Source organism: Myotis brandtii, unplaced genomic scaffold (assembly GCF_000412655.1).
Source record: "Myotis brandtii unplaced genomic scaffold, ASM41265v1 scaffold253, whole genome shotgun sequence".
Lineage (NCBI taxonomy): Eukaryota > Metazoa > Chordata > Mammalia > Chiroptera > Vespertilionidae > Myotis > Myotis brandtii.
The window spans coordinates 462,519-482,735 of NW_005359590.1; the positions used below are offsets into that span (position 1 = coordinate 462,519).

The following is a 20,217-nucleotide window of genomic DNA, read 5'->3' on the forward strand; positions in this document are numbered from 1 at the left end:
CACTGTAATTACAACCTACCTCTATTGTGGCACTTATTGTACTGTATTATTTTTGTTTTTTAAAGCCTCCTCTACTAGAATGTGAGCTCCTTAAGGGCAGGAAAAGGAACTTGATCCATTTTTGCATCTCTATAGCATAGTTTTTGGCATATGAACACTTAATAAATGAATGTTTGTTGAATAAATTGCTTTTAAAATAATAACTTTATTCTACTAGAGGTCATATTTTCACTCCAAATGTTCTTCACAGCAACAGTCAGTGGATTCCCGAAGATCTGTTGACTTTAGGGAAGTCAATAAAGCTCCTGAAATTGTATTCAAAATTTGGTGTGGTTTTGGCGGACTATGAAAGCGGTCAATTATGGAAAAAATAGTAAGACCTCTTCTTTCAGGGGAAAAGGTAACATCATTGAGGAATTTTTGAATAATCAAAGAATAACTGCCCAAGATTATGGGCTAAATTTACCCTATTTAAAATTCTAAGGGAAATGAGGGGTTATAAGTTATTTCATATAAGGATTTTTAGTGTTTAAATAAACATGTGCTCTCTATATCGTTTAAAGTAAAGTGTATAGCAGTTATCAAAATTACTGTATAATACTAAGGAACATGATGGTCAGGTATGAGTAATTACAAGCTCACTAGCCGAGTATAATTTGTAATTCCTCTTTTTTCTCTCTCTGGTAGCACTATGTTTCTTATCCTTATGTAACAGAAACTCATTTGGTATAGTTCATTAAGAGAGATTAAGAAAACCAGACCTTCAAATAAAAGCACAAACACTTTTATTTTAACAGGAGTGTTTTGTTACAATTTAGTGAAACAACAAATAAATACATTCATTGACCACAGCTATACTTTTACAACCAGTTTGAAACTGATCATATAGCTGAGAAACACTGTTAAACAATAAAAAGGCAGCTATGCATAAAAAAGCTACTAGCTATAAATTACATCTTTAATAAAAACTACAACCAGCTATAATGAGTGGTAAGAGTTTCAAAATTAATGGCCACCCAAATGAAATGATAAAAACAAGTACTGCTAATCACTGTAGAATTACACACTTAAGCAATGAAATGCATTGTTCTAATTAATGAACCAAGAGGAAGGTTTGAAATTGTCATCATGTGCTTCAGTGCAGGATGAACAAGGAATCGGTAGCCCTTTGATTTTATAAACAACTCCTTTCAAGACCAAACTTAAAGTGCTCCTAGTGCTTTGGAATTTTCAAGCAAAAATTGGGCCAGAAGCTTATATTTCTTTGTCTTTGGTGATGTATTGTGGGAGATGTGTATAAAGAGACAAAGGCAAGAATTTAGGTACCCTAGTCAGTCATAAGAATATATTTATAAATCTCAAATTTGGAGGAATCAACTAAAGCAATTGAAAGAACCAAGTTACAGTATTTTATCTAAAATACTTTTTTAAAAAAGTAATCTTCGCTTATCTAGTCAAATAGAAACATTATCTAGGGAAGCCTTACTAGAAAAAAATTTCCTGTATTTGAATCCCAAGGGTTAACACAAATCTTGTCATACAGCTTCAGATAATCAAATACCTAACATTATTAGGAAAATTAATAGTTGGCTTTCTGAAAAGAAATCTAATAACAAGTTGTAATCACAATATACTAAGCTGCATACTCTATTGTCATGTAAATACCAAGGTTAACTTCTGTAATATACATTTTAAAATAATTTGGTTACAAGAAGAGAATTTATGAACCTAAAGTAGCAAAACTGTAGGTTTATGATTCTGATTGAATTCAAAGTCATCTTGTATGATAAAAAGAATAAATTTATTTGGCTGTGTACCAGCCTCCCAAAAGACCGAAAGCATTAAAAATTTCATTTATTCCTTGGGGGTTTCACGTACTGTTATACTTTTGTGAAGTTACTGCATCCATTATTAAAAAGTTGAAAGGTATTTTAAGCGAGAGTAGAAATAAAACATAACTTTCAAATAAAATTAGGAGACAGAAAAGGACAGTTGTCGTATTAGTTCCAGTTCTGAAGAAACAGATCAGCAGACAATTGTATAGAGTTAGGTGTCTTAAAGTATGCTGTGACAGCTTCCCAATGTTGCCTGTTCCCTTGGCATCTTGAGGTATGCAGCAATCCTTCTCTTAATATAAACACTGGTAGAAAGTGCATTTTAAAATTCTCTATTACCTTAGCCTACCATATATTTTTTTTAGATTTGGGATAGGACATTCAAGACAGTTTTAATATAATTCAAAAAGTATTCCAATGTTGCTAACCACTGGTTTTATACTTACCTAGTTAGTACCTTCATATCAGTTTGCTTATTTATATAGTGTTGGAATTTAATTTGGCTTTGCCCATATAAGATATAAAAATGTGAAAACTAAAGGAGGACTTATGTCTTATAAAGTATTGCACTTGAGTTCACTGCAATGATGTATCATGATTTAATTTACCTGAGGACAATCCTGCTTTTCCGGTAAAACCAGGTAAAATCTTGTTTCAGCTAAATCAAATGCTTTTGCAAATGTATTCATGTTTTAACTTAGAATTGTATATTTCATGAATAACTCTTAAATGCATCTGTAAACTTGTTTAGTTCCAAGAGATTTCTACCAAAATATCCCTATGCAAAAACCACTATTGCTTTCTTGAAGAATCATGCTTAACCTACTACATGTATCTTAATCATACAAAATAATCACTTGACTACTTCTACTCAAAGTAGCCACATAATTTTCACTGGTGTACTTTCTTCTTGAAGAAATAACTGTGGCTTTCCAAAGAACACTGCTGGTCATCACTGTAAAGGTTTACTACTATCATTAAAAAAAAAAAAGATTGTTTGAATAACTGAAGTTGGTATTTTATGATCATGCTTAAAAGAACTATCTTCAATGATTACATATTTTTTAGTATATTTAAAAAAAGAATAATACATTTTTATGCTTTAGTTCTGTGCACTTTTCACACTGTAAAATTTTTATTGGGTAAAAATTCCATATAGAGTACACCACGTAATACACAGACGTTTATTTTAATAGGAAAATTGCCTCTTAATTTGGTGTACAATATAATATCGCAGGGTGAACACTGGAGTATGACTTTGAGGACTGCAGTGTACTCTTCAGAAAAAGATAAAAGTGCAAATATGCAAATATGCTTTTGATGTTCCACAGTCAAGTTGTTTGGAGACCATCAAGGGCCTTAAGATCTAATCTCTCTTTTCTCCCACTCCAAATGTTCCATTTAACTTCACTGTACTGTGAAGAGGTCAAAGTAATAGCTGTGTCCTCTGCTGAACACAGCCACATTTCCAGGCGTTGTTTTCAGTTGCAAAAGATAATGGAATGTTTATGTAGATGGCATTTAAACGCACTGAATACACACATTCATGAAAAACAACTGAAGAATCACAACTTGGTAATGCTGTCAGTTTTGTGGTGTTACATATAAGCTATGGTGATTGTTCAAATCGAAATTACTACAAGTAAAGAGCAAAGGAGCAGTATCTGTCATAGGTCCATTCAGGTGGGGAGAGACGGTGTAACTGTTGCTGCCACACCCTGCCATGGTGCCATACCAGCCCAACCCTTGTGAATTTGACAAACTGCAACAACAAAGAAAGCCACAGGACTGTGATCAGTATATAAGTCACACTGGCATTTTTTAGTTTTCAATGAATTTTATAACATATTGAAATAACATAATGACTTTCTATAAAGTTTAATGATTTTTACCTAATATCCTTGATTGTATATAATATATTACAAAATAATGAATAAACACCACTCAGAACTAGAACTTGATTATCAGATAATAATAACAGTACATATTATGTACTAGGTTCTATTCTAAGACATTTGGTATACACATGTAGAATTATGTATATATGCACACATACTCATGTACAGTAATCTTCATAACAGTCCTATAGAATCTATTATTCCTATTTTACAGATGAAAAACAGGCTAAAAAACAGATGAAGTGAGGATCATAAAAAATGCTCTAGCAAGCTAAAAGCATTATATCGGTGTGCATTGAGGCTTTCATTTTGCCCTGATACACAGGTGAATGGTTTGGATTTGCAATGATTTTGGAATTAAAGAGGTCACAAATGATTTCCCTGCCATCTAAGGTTCCTAAGAGTTTTATCTAGGGTTTCACTGTGGATTTTGAATAGCACTAGTATATAGATAAGGAAACATATATATATATAATCACTATAACAGTATTTCTTTCCTGCTCACCAATGCCCACCAGCTTTGAACCAATAAAGGATCCTGAAATGAATTGGTACTATTTTACCCCAAAGGCTTAGAGTTCAATGATAGTTCTTTATAGTACAGGTCCCACCATGGATTTAACATCTGCTACTCTAAGCTTCAATATCAAATGATTTTATTTATTGATTTGTAACACCAAATCACCTACTACACATTTGGGTTAAAGCTTAGATTTGCTCTTTTAAATCTATTTTAGTACTAATTCAGTACATCTACCTTCCTTCTCTTGAACTTCCCAGTCTTGGCAGGTCATCATCACTATCATATCGTCTTGGATTGTCAAAAAAATAAGCTCTGGGACTATAACTGTGACTATTTATCATGCCAGCAGGTGCCTGTGAAAAAAGTATTAGATAACATATGAAGATTTACTTTTCAACTAAGATAGGAGGCTGGAATCTATAATGCTTTTTAGTCTTAAACTCTGCTAAACATAGACAGACAATCAATATAAATGTTCCATTATTTTTAAAAGTAAGGAGAACAGGCATTAGGGAATATTATGATATCTTACCAAATTCTGGTTTAATCTCTGTGCCCGGAAAAATAGTACCACCGACCATGCTGGCACATGTTCCCACAGAAAGAGGACCATTCCAAATACTATATACTCTTCTCCATTTACATCTTGCATATGAGCCTGTAAATAGAGTATGGCAGAGCAATATTGAAATCTGGTTTATGTATAATCGGTCTCTCTCCACAATTAACTTGCTTCAGGTAGAGTAAGTTAAAATATATTAACTACAAGCACATAAAACTCTGAATTAATTTTCCATAGTTTGTGGTTTCTTATGTAATCATATTTATCCTTTAAAGAATATAAAAATGCATTAATGCTACATAGAAGAAAAAGCTATCAACTTTTTCAATTTATCGATTTATGAAAATATTTTTAATACATGGATAATATGGAGTGATCTCATTTTCAGTCCCCATAGTTGGAAGAGAGTTACAAAATAGACTACCGGTTCCAGCTGCTCCATAGGCAAATAGCACTTACCCGGAGTTAAAACTTAGAGAATGTAACATGTACATTGCTCAGCTCTTCTGTTACTTAAAAATATGCTTTTGGGCCTAACCTCCATGTTGAATTTGTTTCTACTCTACTAGATGTAGGGAGAGATAAGGGGGAAGAGGAGTGAAGAGAATCTGTTACATGTGTAAATTCCTTCTCTGTATAAAGGTAACTGATATTCTGCCCTGGCTGGGTAGCTCAGTTTGTTAGAGCATTGTCCCAAAACACCAAGGGTTCGATCCCTGGTCAGGGCACATGCAAGAAGCAACCAATGAATGCATAAATAAGTGGAACAACAAATCAATGTTTCTCTTTTTCTCTCCCTCTCTAAAATCAATAGATTTAAATTTTTTTTTAAAAAGGTAACTGAATTCTGATATAAGGGGATTCTAGAATTCCTTAAATTCAGTACAAAGTTAAATTAATATAAATAGAGATGACATATAGTATGTCAAAAAGCACTTTAAGGAAGGAGCTGGAGAACACTGGGAGTTTAAATATGCATAGCTAGAGTACTGTGAATTAGTATAGCAAACACCTAGGCAACCAAGGAACTATGAATGATCTTCCATTACCAAGACTGATAATGCCAGATCATGACTTAAACATCTAAAAATAAACAAAATATTTAGGTTATATGTAGTGCTTGGGTAAAAGAGAATTAAGTTATCCTAACAAATTAAATACCAGTTTTCCCTAGCCAATGACAGGCGATCAATTTATCTAGAGATATTTAAATACTATCCTTTTAAAAAAATTAGCAAAATAGGGTTATGATAAATAGATTTATGGCACTATTAGTATTATTTACAAAAGAAAGGAAAATACTCCTTGGGAGACATTCTCTCTGAAGAATAATTTCAAGTGCCATATGTAAAAGAGGATTTTTATTGAAACAGTAATAAAAATAAAAACTCCCAGCAAAGAAGAGACCTGGCCCAAATGGCTTCACAGGGGTTTTAACAAACATTCAAAGAAGAACTAACACCTATCCTCCTCAAACTATTCTAAAAAATCCAAGAAAAGGGAAGACTTCTAGGTTCTTTTTATGAGGCCGGGATTATCCTAATTCCAAAACCAGAAAAGACACTACAAAGAAAGAAAATTATAGGCCAATATCTCTGATGATCATAGATGTTAAAATCCTCAACAAAATATTAGCAAACTGGATTCAGCAATACATTAAAAAGATCATATATTATGATCAAGTGGGATTTATTCTGGGGATTCAAGATTGGTACAATATTCTTAAATCAATAAATGTGATACATCACATAAACAGATTAAAAGACAAAAACCATGTGATCATATCAATAGATGCAGAAAAAGCATTTCATAAAATCTAGCACCCATTTTTGATAAAAACTTTCAGCAAAATGGGAATAGAGGGATCATACTTCAACATAATAAAGGCCATATGACAAACCTACAGCCAACATAATCAACGGGAAAAAACTAAAAGCGTTTCCCTTAAGATGAGCAACAAGACAGGAATGTCTGTTTTCACCACTCTAATTCAACATAGTACTACAAGTCCTAGCCACAGCAATCAGACGAGAAGAAGAAATAAAAGGCATACAAATTGGAAAGGAGGTAATAAAACTGTCATTGTTCGCAGATGACATTAATATTGCACATAGAAAACCCTGAAGACTCCACCAAAAAACTACTAAATATACTAAATGAATTCTGCAAAGTAGCAGGAATCAAAATTAATATTAAAAAAATGGTGGCATTTTTATAAACCAATAATGAACTATCAGAAAGAGAAACTAAGAAAAAAATCTCACTATTACAACAACAACAAAAATAAGGTACTTGGGAATAAATTTAACCAAGGAGGTAAAAGACCTGTACTTGGAAAACTACAGGACATCGAAGAAAGAAATTGAGGAAGATACAAATAAATGGAAGCATAGTCCGTGTTCATGGATGAAAGAATTAACATCATTAAAATGTCCATACTGCCCTAACCGGTTTGGCTCAGTGGATAGAGCATCAGCCTGTGGACTGAAAGGTCCCAGGTTCGATTCCGGTCAAGGGCATGTACCTTGGTTGCAGGCACATCCCCAGTAAGGGGTGTACAGGAGGCAGCTGATGGATGTTTCTAACTCTCTATCCCTCTCCCTTCCTCTCTGTAAAAAAATCAATAAAATATATTTCAAAAAAATAAAAATAAAAAAATTAAAATGTCCATACTACCCAAAGCAATCTATAGATTCAACACAATTCCTATTAAAATACCAATGGCATGTTTCACAGATCTAGAACAAATATTCCAAAAATGTATATGAAACCAAAAGAGACCTAGAATAGCCTCAGTAATCTTGAGAAAGAATAAAGTTGGAGGTAACACAATACCTGATATCAAACTATACTACAAGGCCATTGTAATAATAATAAAAAAAGCCTGGTACTGGCATAAGAACAGGCATATAGATCAATGGAAAAGAACAGAGCCCAGAAATAAACCCATACCTTTATGGTCAATTAATATTTGACAAAGAAGGCAAGAACAAACAATGGAAAACAGTTTTTTCAATAAATGGTGTTGGGAAAATTGGACAGGGACATAGAAAAAATGAAACAAGATCACCAACTTACACCATACATAAGAATAAACTCAAAATGGATAAAAGACTTAAATGTAAGTCACAAACCATAAAAATCCTAGAAGAATACATAGTCAGTAAAACTCAGACATCTCTCATAGCAATATTTTTGCTGATATACTTCTAGGGGATGGGAAACTAAGGAGAAAATAAACAAATGGGACTACATCCAAAGCTTCTGCACAGCAAAAGAAACCATCAACAAAATGAAAACAGAACCCACTATATGGGAGAACATATTTTCCAATGATACATCTGAACAGAGGTTAATTTCCAAAATATATAAAGAACTTATACAGCTCAACAACAGGAAGACAAACAATCCTATTTTAAAAACGGGCAAAGGACCGGAATAGACACTTCTCCAAAGAGGACATAGCCAAAAGACACATGAAAAAATGCTCAAAGTCAATAATTATCAGAGAGATGCAAACTAAAACCACAATGAGATATCACTTCACACCTGTCAGAATGGCTATCATCAACAAATCAACAAACAACAAGTGCTGGAGAGGATGTGGAGAAAACGGAACCCTTGTGTACTGTTGGTGGGAATGCAGACTGGTGCAATCACTGTGGAAAACAGTACGGAATTTCTTCAAAAGATTAAAAATGGAAGTGCCTTTTGACCCAGTGATTCCATTTCTGGGAATATATCCTTAGAATCCCAAAACACCAATTCAAAAATATATATGTACCCCTATATTCATTGCAGTGTTATTTATAATAGCCAAGACCTGGAAATAGCCTAAGTGCCTTCAGTAGATGAGTGGATAAAAAAGCTATGATACATTTACACAATGGAATACTATGCTGCATGGATGAACCTGGAGAATATTATGCTAAGTGAAATAAGCCAGTAGAGAAAGACAAATACCATATGATCTCACATGGAACAGATTGACAACTGTCAGAGGGTGGGGTAGGGAAGACTGGATGAAAGAAGGTGAAGGCATTAGCCAAAGAACATATATGCATAACCCATAGACAGACAACAGTGTAGTGATGGCCAGAGGGAAGGGGTGTGTGGGATAGGTTGAGGTAGGCATGGTAGGGGAAATGGGGCATCAGTATATCAACAAAAAAAAGGGAGTTAAAAAAAAATAGCCCAACCAGTGTGTCTCAGTGGTTAAGCATCGACCTATGAACCAGGAGGTCATGGTTCGATTCCACGTCAGGGCACATGCCCGGGTTGCGGGCTTGATCGCCAGTAGTGGGTGTGCAGGAGGCAGTTGATCAATGATTCTCTCCCATCATTGATGTTTCTCTCTCTCCCTTCCTCTCTGAAATCAATAAAAATATATATATTTACAAAAACATATATTAAAAAACCCAGTTTTAAGTATTTTAGATAGCAGCTAGAGATTTCATAAAAGTATTTATAAGTCAAGCACCTAAAATATTCTCCTATTAAGGCTAATTCCATTATCATATTGTTAGACTGGCAATACATGGTAGATACTTACCTTATCTGAAAGATTATACCAGCCATAATTAAATGGACTTTCTAATGTATCCTGAGATAGGGTGATCACCACCAAATTATAACATGCTCTTGAGGAGTAGAGAAGAATGACTACAGAGCTTACGACAACAGTCTGGCACAGAGACATACCCTAAAAGAAATAAAAATCATCATCACAATACTCTGCACATTTGTCATGACAAGGTACTCATCCACTTGCTCAGCTTAATCACTTCTTGCAATGCACTCCTAGAAAACACTGAATGAACACCTGTTGAAACAACTATTATTTGCGGGAGGAGACCAAGATGGCGGCATAGGTAAACACCGCAGACTGCTGCCGCAAACAACCACTTCAAAAATACAACTAAAAGACGGAACGGACATCACCCAGAACCACAGGAAGGCTGGCTGAGGAGAGACTCTTCAACTAGAAGGAAAAATAACAGCACACCGAGGCTCAGAGGAGGCGCAGTGTGGAAAAAACTCAGGTGCGGAGGTGCGCGCGCAAAGCGGGCTGGTGGCTGAGAGCGCGGTTAACTATTATTTGCTTTACAATTCCTATTCTTAGAACCACATGTGTTTATTCTACCCTGTTAATACAAATACGCTCTTTGCCAACTTGTCCAATGGCACAGGAGAAAGATTTGTTCTGCTAGTTACCTCACTCCCTTAAGTAATAATGAATAAGGTAGTAGGCAAAAGATCTGAGCTATGATTGATATTAATCAGAGAGGTAGTTAATCATAATGAGAAAAGAATGGGAAATAGAAGCATTAATTCATTTGATACACTTAATTTCCAATAAGATACAAACTTAGAATATAAATACAGCTCCTATGCTATTTGCTTCATTCTATTAGATTATATTAGTTGAGTTAATCCCCATTGATACCGTTATGTTGAAGATAAAATGATGTAGGTACTAAAAAATGTACTTTACAATCCATAATACTAAAACTATTCACTGATTCCTCAAATATAGAAGGCCCTTATAACTTAGTGGTTCTCAAATGGAGTGTGCATATTGAAAGGGGTGTGGTATCCACCATTGAAGGGATCGTAAGCAGGAGTTTGTATTTCAATACAGTTGGTTTATTTTGTAATCCTATTTATCTTACGCATTAAAAACATTATTCTGAAAAGTGACACAATTGCCAAAGAGATCCACTGCAAAAAACAACAACTCCTAATATATTGTTCTGATTGTCACAATGATTAAGGGGCAATGATGGTATTTAGCGCCGAAGGACCATGGATGCTACATGACTTGCAATTTGTAGGAAAGTTCTCCACATTAGAGAATTCTTCTCTGACTTTCATACTTTTCAATGTCCTCCTCGACATTCATAAAGATGAAAAGCCTGTTTATAATGATCTGACCCCAAACCGAATTCTGTTATACATATAAACAAAGTTTATGTTTGTATAATTTAAATAGATGCCAACATTTCAAGAAACACATATATCATGTAAATTAAGAGAAATTTGTGTTTTGTTCAGAACTTTGTCAAAAATGGTCAAATATTTCAGAAAATTATGAAACTGCAGCAGTACTGCTTGTGTTACATAAGACACCAATGCACACACCTATAACAGTCTGCATTTGTAGTGGTCCATGCACAGTTTCTATGCATAGATATAAGCATCTGAGTACTTAATACACTATGCCCCCAAATTTTCATATTGAAATATTTGTTAATTACTTATATTTCCTCTTTCTATTACAATTATGGTAATTACATTGAATTCATGAAGTTATGTGTGTAGGTAGGTTAAACAATCTTAATTTCAGGATAGAAACAGGATATTAAAAATGTGATTAGAGCTCTGGGTGGTTTGGCTCAATGGATAGAGCACTGACCTGGGGACTGAAGGGTCCCGGGTTCGATTCTAGCCAAGGGCGCATGCATGCAGGAGGCAGCAGATCAATGATTCTCTCTCATCATTGATGTTTCTATCTCTCTCTCTCCCTTCCCCTCTGAAATCAATAAAAACATATTTTTAAAAAATGTGATTAGAAGATTTTGTAGGATTGCACTGGGTTTGGTAGGATTGAGAACCATTATTATAAATGACTTCCTTATAAGAACATTACATTTTAGAGGTATATAAGAAGAAAGAGAAATAAAAGATGAAAGATATCTTAAAAGATGTTGGGATAGTAACTGAGTACCTTCTCTAAGCTAACCCACTACCATACCAAAAAGTATGTGTGAAAAGAAATAAAACCCTAGCAATATTACATTTTTTAAAAATAAAGGCAAAAATTTTTTGCAATGTACATTTTATTTTTGTGAATCCAAAAAAAAAGTTGTAATAAAAGAGCTAACCTAAAACCAATCCAGATCTAAATTTTAAAGTACTATATTATTAAAGAAAAGTTAGGTAGCAAGAAAAGTTAGAATGTTCTAAGCATTACCATTCTTAAAATAACCATAAATACATTTACATAGTCAGTGCTTTAAGAAATAGAAAGACATCTTATAATATGGAGAGAGTCTGCTTATACATGTAAATGCTATAAAAATTTTTTTAAAAAAGATTGTGAGAAAGAGCAAAGAATCAGTAATACCAAAGCAATTAATAGAGAAAATTGTAGCCAAACTACATACATATAATAATGAAAGCAGCTTATTGATTTAGAAAACAAAGTAAGATTCTTCCTGCAAAATATAGAATTACAAAACAAAAAATAAGGACCACATGGAAAGTGTTGTAAAAAGTTAAAGAAAACCTTCCTAAATGGACAGTCATAACAAACAATTCTGGAGCAATCCTCAAAAAATAATTCTCCCTTCTTCCATCTCTGACATTTATATACTATTTTTTTAAAAAAAAAACATTCCATACTTGACAAATAAAGAAGAGTTATACCTCACTCTAGTGTGCATACCATTAACAGTTCAGTATGCATATCATTAACTAGAGTTCAATATTTGTTTATAGGTGTCTTTAAAATGCGGAATAGACAGAAACCTCAACTGACCATTTGAGTTTTGACAAATGTGTGCACCTGTGTAACCCAAATCTCTACCAAAATAGAGAACATTACATTTCACAAAGTTTCCATACACCCCTCCCCCCAACTATTTTGTTTTTACCATAAAAGAGTTTTGCCTACTGTAGAACTTCTTATAAATGAACTTATAAAATATGAACTATTTGATAGGTTTCATTCATTTAGCATAACATTTTGAAATTCATCCATGTTGTTGGATGTATCAGTAGTTAGGTCTCTGTATTGCTGAGGTGGATAGTTAGGTCTTTGTACCAGTATTGCTGGCTTGCTCAAGAGTTTCATAGCGTTAGCACTGCAAGTCCCACATCCCAGAAAACTTCTCAGTCCGGGGCAAACCAGCACAGCTAGTTCCACTAATTCCATTGTATAATTATGTGAGTTTGTTTATATGACAGTTCATTTATTCATTTTTATGTTGATGGACAATTTCTATGAACATTCTTATACAAATCTTTTTGTGGACATATGCTTTCACTAAAAAAAAAATACCTAAGAGTGAAATTTCTGGGTCATATGGTAGGTGTAAATTCAGCTGTTTAAGAAACTACCAGATCTTTCCCCAAATGGATGTCTAATTTAACACTTCCATCAAAGTATTAGAGTTCCAGTTGCTCCACACCTTAGCATTTGGGGTTGTCAATCTTTTTATTTTTAGCCATGCTGGTGGATGTGTAGTATATCATTTTGATTATAATCTGCATTTCCTCAATGACTAATGATATTGTGCTTATTGACCATTTTTCTATATTCTTTGTGAAGAACGTTTTCATAGCTTCCACCACTTCTAAATTGTTTATTTATTTATTTATTGTTGAGTTGTATTCTGAAATTTTCCTTGTAACTCACATGGAAACACAACAAGAATGGGTACTGTGGTTTTAAAATAATTTTTTCCAAAAACTTTTAAAAATCTTAGTTTGATATTGAACTATTTTACATATTAATCATCCTTTACTCTAAAAGAAAAATTTTTCTTATTTAAGAATTTATTATTACTTAGGAATAGGGAGTTATTGTTTAGTGGATACAGAGTTTTAGTATGGGATGATGAAAATGTTCTGGAGATGGACAGTTGTGATGGTTGCACAACAATGTGAATGTACTTAATGCCACTGAACTGAACACTTAAAAATAGTTAAAGTGGTAAATTTTATGTTTTGTATATTTTAGCACAATAAAAGTATATCTTTCTCAACACACAGCATCCCTGTTTACTTCTAAGATGCTGAGAAAGATGAAAGTGTTAGAATTCTCTGACTCAACAAAGAATCTCCCTCAAAGGAACTGGGTGAAATTGTTTTCTTGTTTTCTCAAATAAAATGTCATAAAAACTATTTTTGGTCTTCTCTGGATAGCTCAGTTAGTTAGAGATTCATCCTGTTCTTGAGGGTTTGATTCCCTGTCAGGGCACATACTTAGGTTGAGGTTCAATCCCCCGTCAAGCAGTGTGTAGGAGGCAACCAATTAATGTTTCTTTCTCATATAGATGTATCTTTCTCTCTCTCTCTCTCTCTCTCTCTCTCTCTCTCTCTCTCTAAATGATTGAAAGCATATCCTCAGGTGAGGATTAAAAAACAAACAATCTTTCAATAGATTTTATAAATGTAAATAATTTGCCTTATTGTGTCTTCTGCAACAAAACATTTTTGAGTAGCATTATAGTCCAAGCATTATTTGAAACTAATTATTCAGAATGTAAAGCAAAAGGAATTGAAATTTTAAATGCAGGTGTGCTGATAACTTTAAATACCAAAAACTGTTTTTATAACTTTCCAAGGTGGAAATTAAAAAGCCATTCAAGCATTTCACAGGCTATTATTATATTGCATTGACTGGTAAAGTACCCACAATAGCTGAGAGACCAGGAAAGCCTTATGTGGTTGTCATTGCTGAACAAATGCCTGCTAGATGTAAAGTCCATAAAAGAAATTATGGCATTGCCAATTTCCAATAATACAGACATCTACTGATTTAAAAATTTAACTGAAAACATAAATGAATCTGATGTAGCAGTACTAATTTTGTTTGTATTCACCTGGTGTCAGTACCAACTAATCATTCAAGAAGATATTCTTTTATGTGAATGCCTGAGAAATACAAGCGGTATATTCAAGGTTTTGAAAATTCCTCTGCTCATTTATCCTGGGCCAACTGTGTTAATATTTTCACTAATGGTACAAAAGCAATGGTGGGTAAAAGTTCTGGACCTAAGCACAAATCAGTTCTAATAATGTATATACAGGTAGATATAAAACCATACTGTATTGTATTCCTCACTACTATGCATTTCCAGTTAGAAAAGAAAGTCAGTTTCATTTTAGAATATACTTGATGTGAAAATATATTTTTAAAATAAGTTTGTGTTTAATTATATAGTGTCCCCAAAATGTACACATATACACTGAATAATTATAAAGGCAGTGTTTATTAAAACGCATTTCATTTTAATTTAACAGCTATTAGCTATTAAAGTGTGTATACTTTTTGGGGGACACCATATATATAGGAAGGAGGGGGGGAGAAAGAGAGAGAGAGAGAGAGAGAGAGAGAGAGAGAGTGTGTTTGGCTGCCTCCCATGTGTGCCGGGCCATGGATCAAACCTGCAACCTGGGAATGTGCTGACCAGGAATTAAACCCACCACTTTTCTGGTGTACAGGATGACGCTCCAACCAGATGAGCCACACCAGGGTGATGTAAAAATATTTATTGCCCTAGTCGGTTTGGCTCAGTGGATAGAGTGTCAGCTTGCAGACTGAAGGGTCCCGGGTTTGATTCTAGTCAAGGGCACATGCCTGGGTTGCAGGCGCATGCAGGAGGCAGCCAATCAATGGTTCTCTCTTATCATTGATGTTTCTATCTCTCTCTCCTTCTCCCTTCCTCTCGGAAATCAATAAAAATATCTTTAAAAATATTATTAAATATCGACCCTAGAGTGTGTTTATTTAATACTCTGTGATGAGATGAAATGTGCACTTAAAACAATTCTGCTACATATTGAAGTAAACTGGAAGAAAAGCACTTAGATGGTTGACTTACAAGCTGAACTAGCCACTGTTTTTCATGGAAGGATTTTCTTCATATATTTTAACCTAAACAACATATCACAACAGATTGAGCACAAGCGACAAGAAAATTCAGCTGTCTTCTATTGCCAGACATTTAAGGGATTTGCAAATGTAAAACGTCCATCTTCTCACTAGTTTATTTTTGCTTTGGAAAATAGAATTATTTTTCATAAAAACATGTTATTCATGTTAGCATATAATGGATTTATTATTGATATCCTAAATTAACAAATAAATATTTTTAGAATTTCTCAAATTTTAGTTCTAATAATGTATACACAGGTAGATTCAATCTGTGTAAACAAAAGCTCTTTGGGGTCCTCAATAATTCTTAGTAGTGTACTGTGGTCTTGTGACCAAAAAGTTTGAGAATCACTGCTCTAGGGATTATAATATATATTCTAAACTTTTCAGTATAAGTAATAGTTAATATTATGCCACTTGATATAAAATATAAGAACTTTGCAACCATATAGGTCCATTTAGCCCCATCCTTTATATTATAGTTGTTAAATATTATAGAGAATTATATGTCATATCCACATATGTATGCCTCACATTATGTTATAATTTTTGCTTTATACAGTTATATTTTAAATAAATTAAGAAATTATATTTACCCACATATCAACTACTTCTTGTGTTCTTCATTCCTTCCTGAAGAGCTGAAATTCAAGGTGCTTTTACTTCCCTCCCATCTGTAGAATTTTCTGAGCATTTCTTGTAGTACAGGTCTGATGGTAACTAGCCCTCTTAGTTTTCTTTTATCAGAAGACATTATTTCTTCATCATTCTTTAAGAATATTTTCACTGAATATAGATTTCAGAGTTGACATTTTTCTTTCAGCATTTTAAAGATTTGTTTCCATGTCTTCTGGCCTCCATTATTTCTGATGAGAAATGAGTGATCATTTGAGTCAATGTTTCCTTATATATGGGTCATTTTTTTTTTTTGCTCTCAAGATTTTCTTTTCTTTTTGGTTTTAAGCACTTTGACTATCCAGGACCTAGGAGAGATTATCTTTATATTTATCCTGATTGGGGTTGTTGAGCTACATGAAAATGTACATTTCTGTCTTTCATCAAAACTGGAAAATTTAGGTCATTATTCTTCAAATATTTTTTCCAACCTCACTTTACCCCTCCTTTTCTTTGGGTATTACAATTATACATGAGTAGGCCCTGAGACTCTGTTCATTATATTATCATCTTCCCCCCACACCCTTCTCTGTTCAGATTGAATGATTTCTGCTGAGTTAAGTTCACTGACTCTTCTTTTGTCTCCAATCTGCTGTTAAGCCCAAGTAGTGATTTTTCATTTTAAATAGTGTATTTTTAATTCTAGAATTTGTGTTTTTTCAGTTTCCCTATCTCTTGAGATGTCCTATTTATTCATTCATCCAAGTATATTTTCCTTTACACCCTTGAGCATATTATAAAACCTTTATCTGATATATCTAACATCTAGGTTATCTGGGCAAGATTGTTTCCAATAATTGCTTTTGAGTTTTGCTTTTTGTTCTTGTAAATGAATTAATTTTTTTCTGTTTCTTCAGATATCTAATAACATTGGACTATGTTCTGGACATTGTGAGTGACATGTTTTAGAAACACTGGTTCAGTTCTCTTTCTTAGAAAAGTATTGAGTATTGATTTTCCTCTCTCTCTCTCTCTTTTTGGCAAACAACTTGGCTAGACTCAAATCCCAGACTGTATCCCAAGCATGGATAGCAGCTGAAATATCAGTTTAATTTCTTTATCCTTAACTGTGCTGCTTGGAGTCTGTCCTGCACATGTGGAGTTCAGGTATCAGGTAAAAATTTGGCATAGTTTATAATCAGAATTTGGGGTTTCCTCTGTCTGGCTGTCTTCTTCCTGAGATTTCCCACTCACTTTCCATCTGTGGTAGTTACTTGAATTTTGTCTTCTGAATTCTTCAAGCAAGTAAAACAGCAGGGTGCTCTTCTGTTTTGGCTGCCCCATGGATGGGACCTTCCCTCAGCCTAGAAGCTGTAAAAAACAGGAAATTCACTCAGTGTCATCTCCTTCTTCTAAGTGGTTGCTCTCCAGTGCCTTCAGTGCTGTTATATTTTGTCCAGAATTTATGCTATCTGTGGAAGGTTGGTCCGATAGAAGCTACTCAGTCATTATTAGAAGCAGATCCCGGCACATATTTTTTGAAGCCATGTCACAAATGTTATTTCTATTTTGAAATTAAAATGCCAAACTAAGTATCAAAATAAGAAAACAAAGTACTAGTCTCAATTAGTAAATTTAAAAATATAGTTTGACAATTATATGGCCTACACAGTTTGAAAAATAGTTTCATGCTGCTAAAACACAATGACATTTGCACTCTGGCTCCTAGGGTCCTATCATTACGGAGTAGATGGCTATTACTGAGTGAACCTTCTGGACATGGAAAAACAAAAAATATTCTGCCCAGCTGGCGGGGTTCAGTGGCTGAGCACTGACCTATGAACCAGGAGGTTTGATTCTTAGTCGGGGCACATGCCCAGGTTGCAGGCTTGATCTCCAGTGGGGTCATGCACGAGGCAGCTGATCAATGATTCTCTCTCATCACTGATGTTTCTATCTTTCTCACCCCTTCCCTTCCTCTCTAAAACCAATATATTTTTTTTTTAAAAAGGAAAAGAAAGAAAAAAGAAATTGAAAACTACCCTTCCTCTCTAAAACCAATATATTCTTTTTAAAAAGGAAAAGAAAGAAAAAAGAAATTGAAAATGCCAAGTGATCTAATAAAAGAGTCTCCAGTGGTTCTCAACCTGTGGGTCGCGACCCCTGAAAATACATCCTGCATATCAGATATTTCCATTACGATTCATAACAGTAGCAAAATTACAGTTATGAAGTAGCAACGAAAATAATTTTATGGTTGGGGGTCACCACAACATGAGGAACTGTATTAAAGGGTCGCGGCATTAGGAAGGTTGAGAACCACTGGTAGAGTATAAGGGGAAAGCTACTTGAACTTAGGAGCAGATAAAAGTTACAAACCCAAGGTGTAAAGGATTTTTCAAATAGGACCAGCAACAGAATAGGAAATAAGACTTGGGATATAAGAACTGGAGTAACAAAGGCAACAAACTAAAGAAGTGCCACAGTTCAAGATGGATAAAGTAAATCTCAGTAACTCAAGAAAGAACACAATATTAGAAAAGTGGCAATCATACTTACTTCTCCACCACCATCCTCAAATTCTGGTTAAGTCATATTTCAGGATGGTGAAAGAAAAGCATTAATAGTATTTTATCTTGTTTCTTTAATTATGGCCTATGTTACTATAAACAACTGCTTTAGTCTTACAGGATCGCTGGTCTGCGTGAAAGATCAGAAATATAATTTAGTGGAATATTACTGTATCTCTGCAAGATGCTGTTGCTGCCTCTCATCTCAACAGATTAATTAATATGGATCAAGGGTTGAGTGAACGTAGGGCAGAAAGGTTTCTGTAGTAATTAAAACTGTTAGGAATTCAGGAGAAAGAGGGAGAGAATGCGTTATTTGCAAATGAATGGCTGGGCTGGGAGACAAGCTGATTTTGAGCATCACACAATAATTACTTTATATTCTTATCCAGATATAAAATTGTACATGTCCCTGATCAGAGATATAAGCCTAAAAGCTTAATTTTTATTCCCACCTATTTTGAGTCGTCTTTCATACAGATTCCCAACTTGCCATTAAAAGAAACTAGAGGCCCAGTGCACAAATTCGTGAACGGGTGGGGTCCCTCGGCCTGGCCGGTGATTGAGGCCTATCAGGGGGCCAACCGGCTGGAGGGAAGGAACCCTGGGAGGTTGGCTGGCTGGACCCCAATTGGAGCCTATGGGGGGGACCGGCCAGCAGGAGGGAGGGACCTGGAGGTTGGCCAGTCCGTCGGGAGGGCCAGCCCGCCGAAGGGGGGGCATGGGGGCATGGGAGGTTGGCCGTCCACAGGAGGTTGGCTGTGGGAGCGCACTGACCACCAGGGGGCAGCTCCTGCATTGAACATCTGCCCCCTGGTGGTCAGTGTGCATCATAGCAACTGGTCAACTGGTTGTTCCGGTCACAACAGTTGCTTAGGCTTTCATATATATAGACTAAGGGCCCGAAGCACAAAATTTGTTTGTGGGAGTGTCCCTCAGCCCAGCCTGCACCCTCTCACAATCTGGGACCCCTCACTGCTAAATGCCCACCTGCTTGCTCCTTATCGCCCGCCTGCTCGCTCACCACTTGGCTCGCCGCTCCTTACCACCTGCCTGCTTGCTCCTTACTACTTGGTTTGCCGCTCCTTAGCGCTGCCGCGGAGGCGGGAGAGGCTCCCGCCACTGCCACTGTACTCGCCAGCCGTGAGCCTGGCTTCTGGCTGAGTGATGCTCCTGCTGTGGGAGCGCACTGACCACCAGAGGGCAGCTCCTGTGTTGAGCATCTGCCCCCTCGTGGTCAGTGAGCATCAGAGCAACCGGTCATTCTGGTCATTCTGCCATATGGTTGCTGGGCTTTTATTATGTAGACTAGAGGCCCGGTGCACAAAATTCGTGCACAGGTAGGGTCTCTAGGCCTGGCTGGCAATCAGGGCTGATTGGGGCCTTCCAGCTGACGGCCGGGGCCTTCCTTCGTTCCATGTCGCCCCCTAGTGGTCAGCACACGTCATAGCGAGCGGTCAAACTCCCAGTAGGTCGAACTCCCGAGGGGACAATTTGCATATTAGTCTTTTATTATATAGGACTAGAGGCCCGGTGCACAAAAATTTGTGC

General features: G+C 35.4%; 1 protein-coding gene across 1 annotated transcript in view; it reads right to left on the reverse strand.

Annotated features, from left to right (window-relative positions):
• Positions 1 to 768: 768 nt before the first annotated feature.
• GPR137C (G protein-coupled receptor 137C) overlaps positions 769 to 20,217 on the reverse strand; it is a 58,754-nt gene continuing 39,305 nt past the window's right edge. The window contains exons 4-7 of the mRNA XM_014540995.1: positions 9,371 to 9,520; positions 4,789 to 4,914; positions 4,491 to 4,609; positions 769 to 3,597 (exon numbers count right to left, since the gene is read on the reverse strand). Of these exons, the coding sequence (XP_014396481.1) occupies positions 3,420 to 3,597; positions 4,491 to 4,609; positions 4,789 to 4,914; positions 9,371 to 9,520 (573 nt within the window). The 3' untranslated portion in view covers positions 769 to 3,419. The remainder of the gene's footprint in view (positions 3,598 to 4,490; positions 4,610 to 4,788; positions 4,915 to 9,370; positions 9,521 to 20,217) is intronic.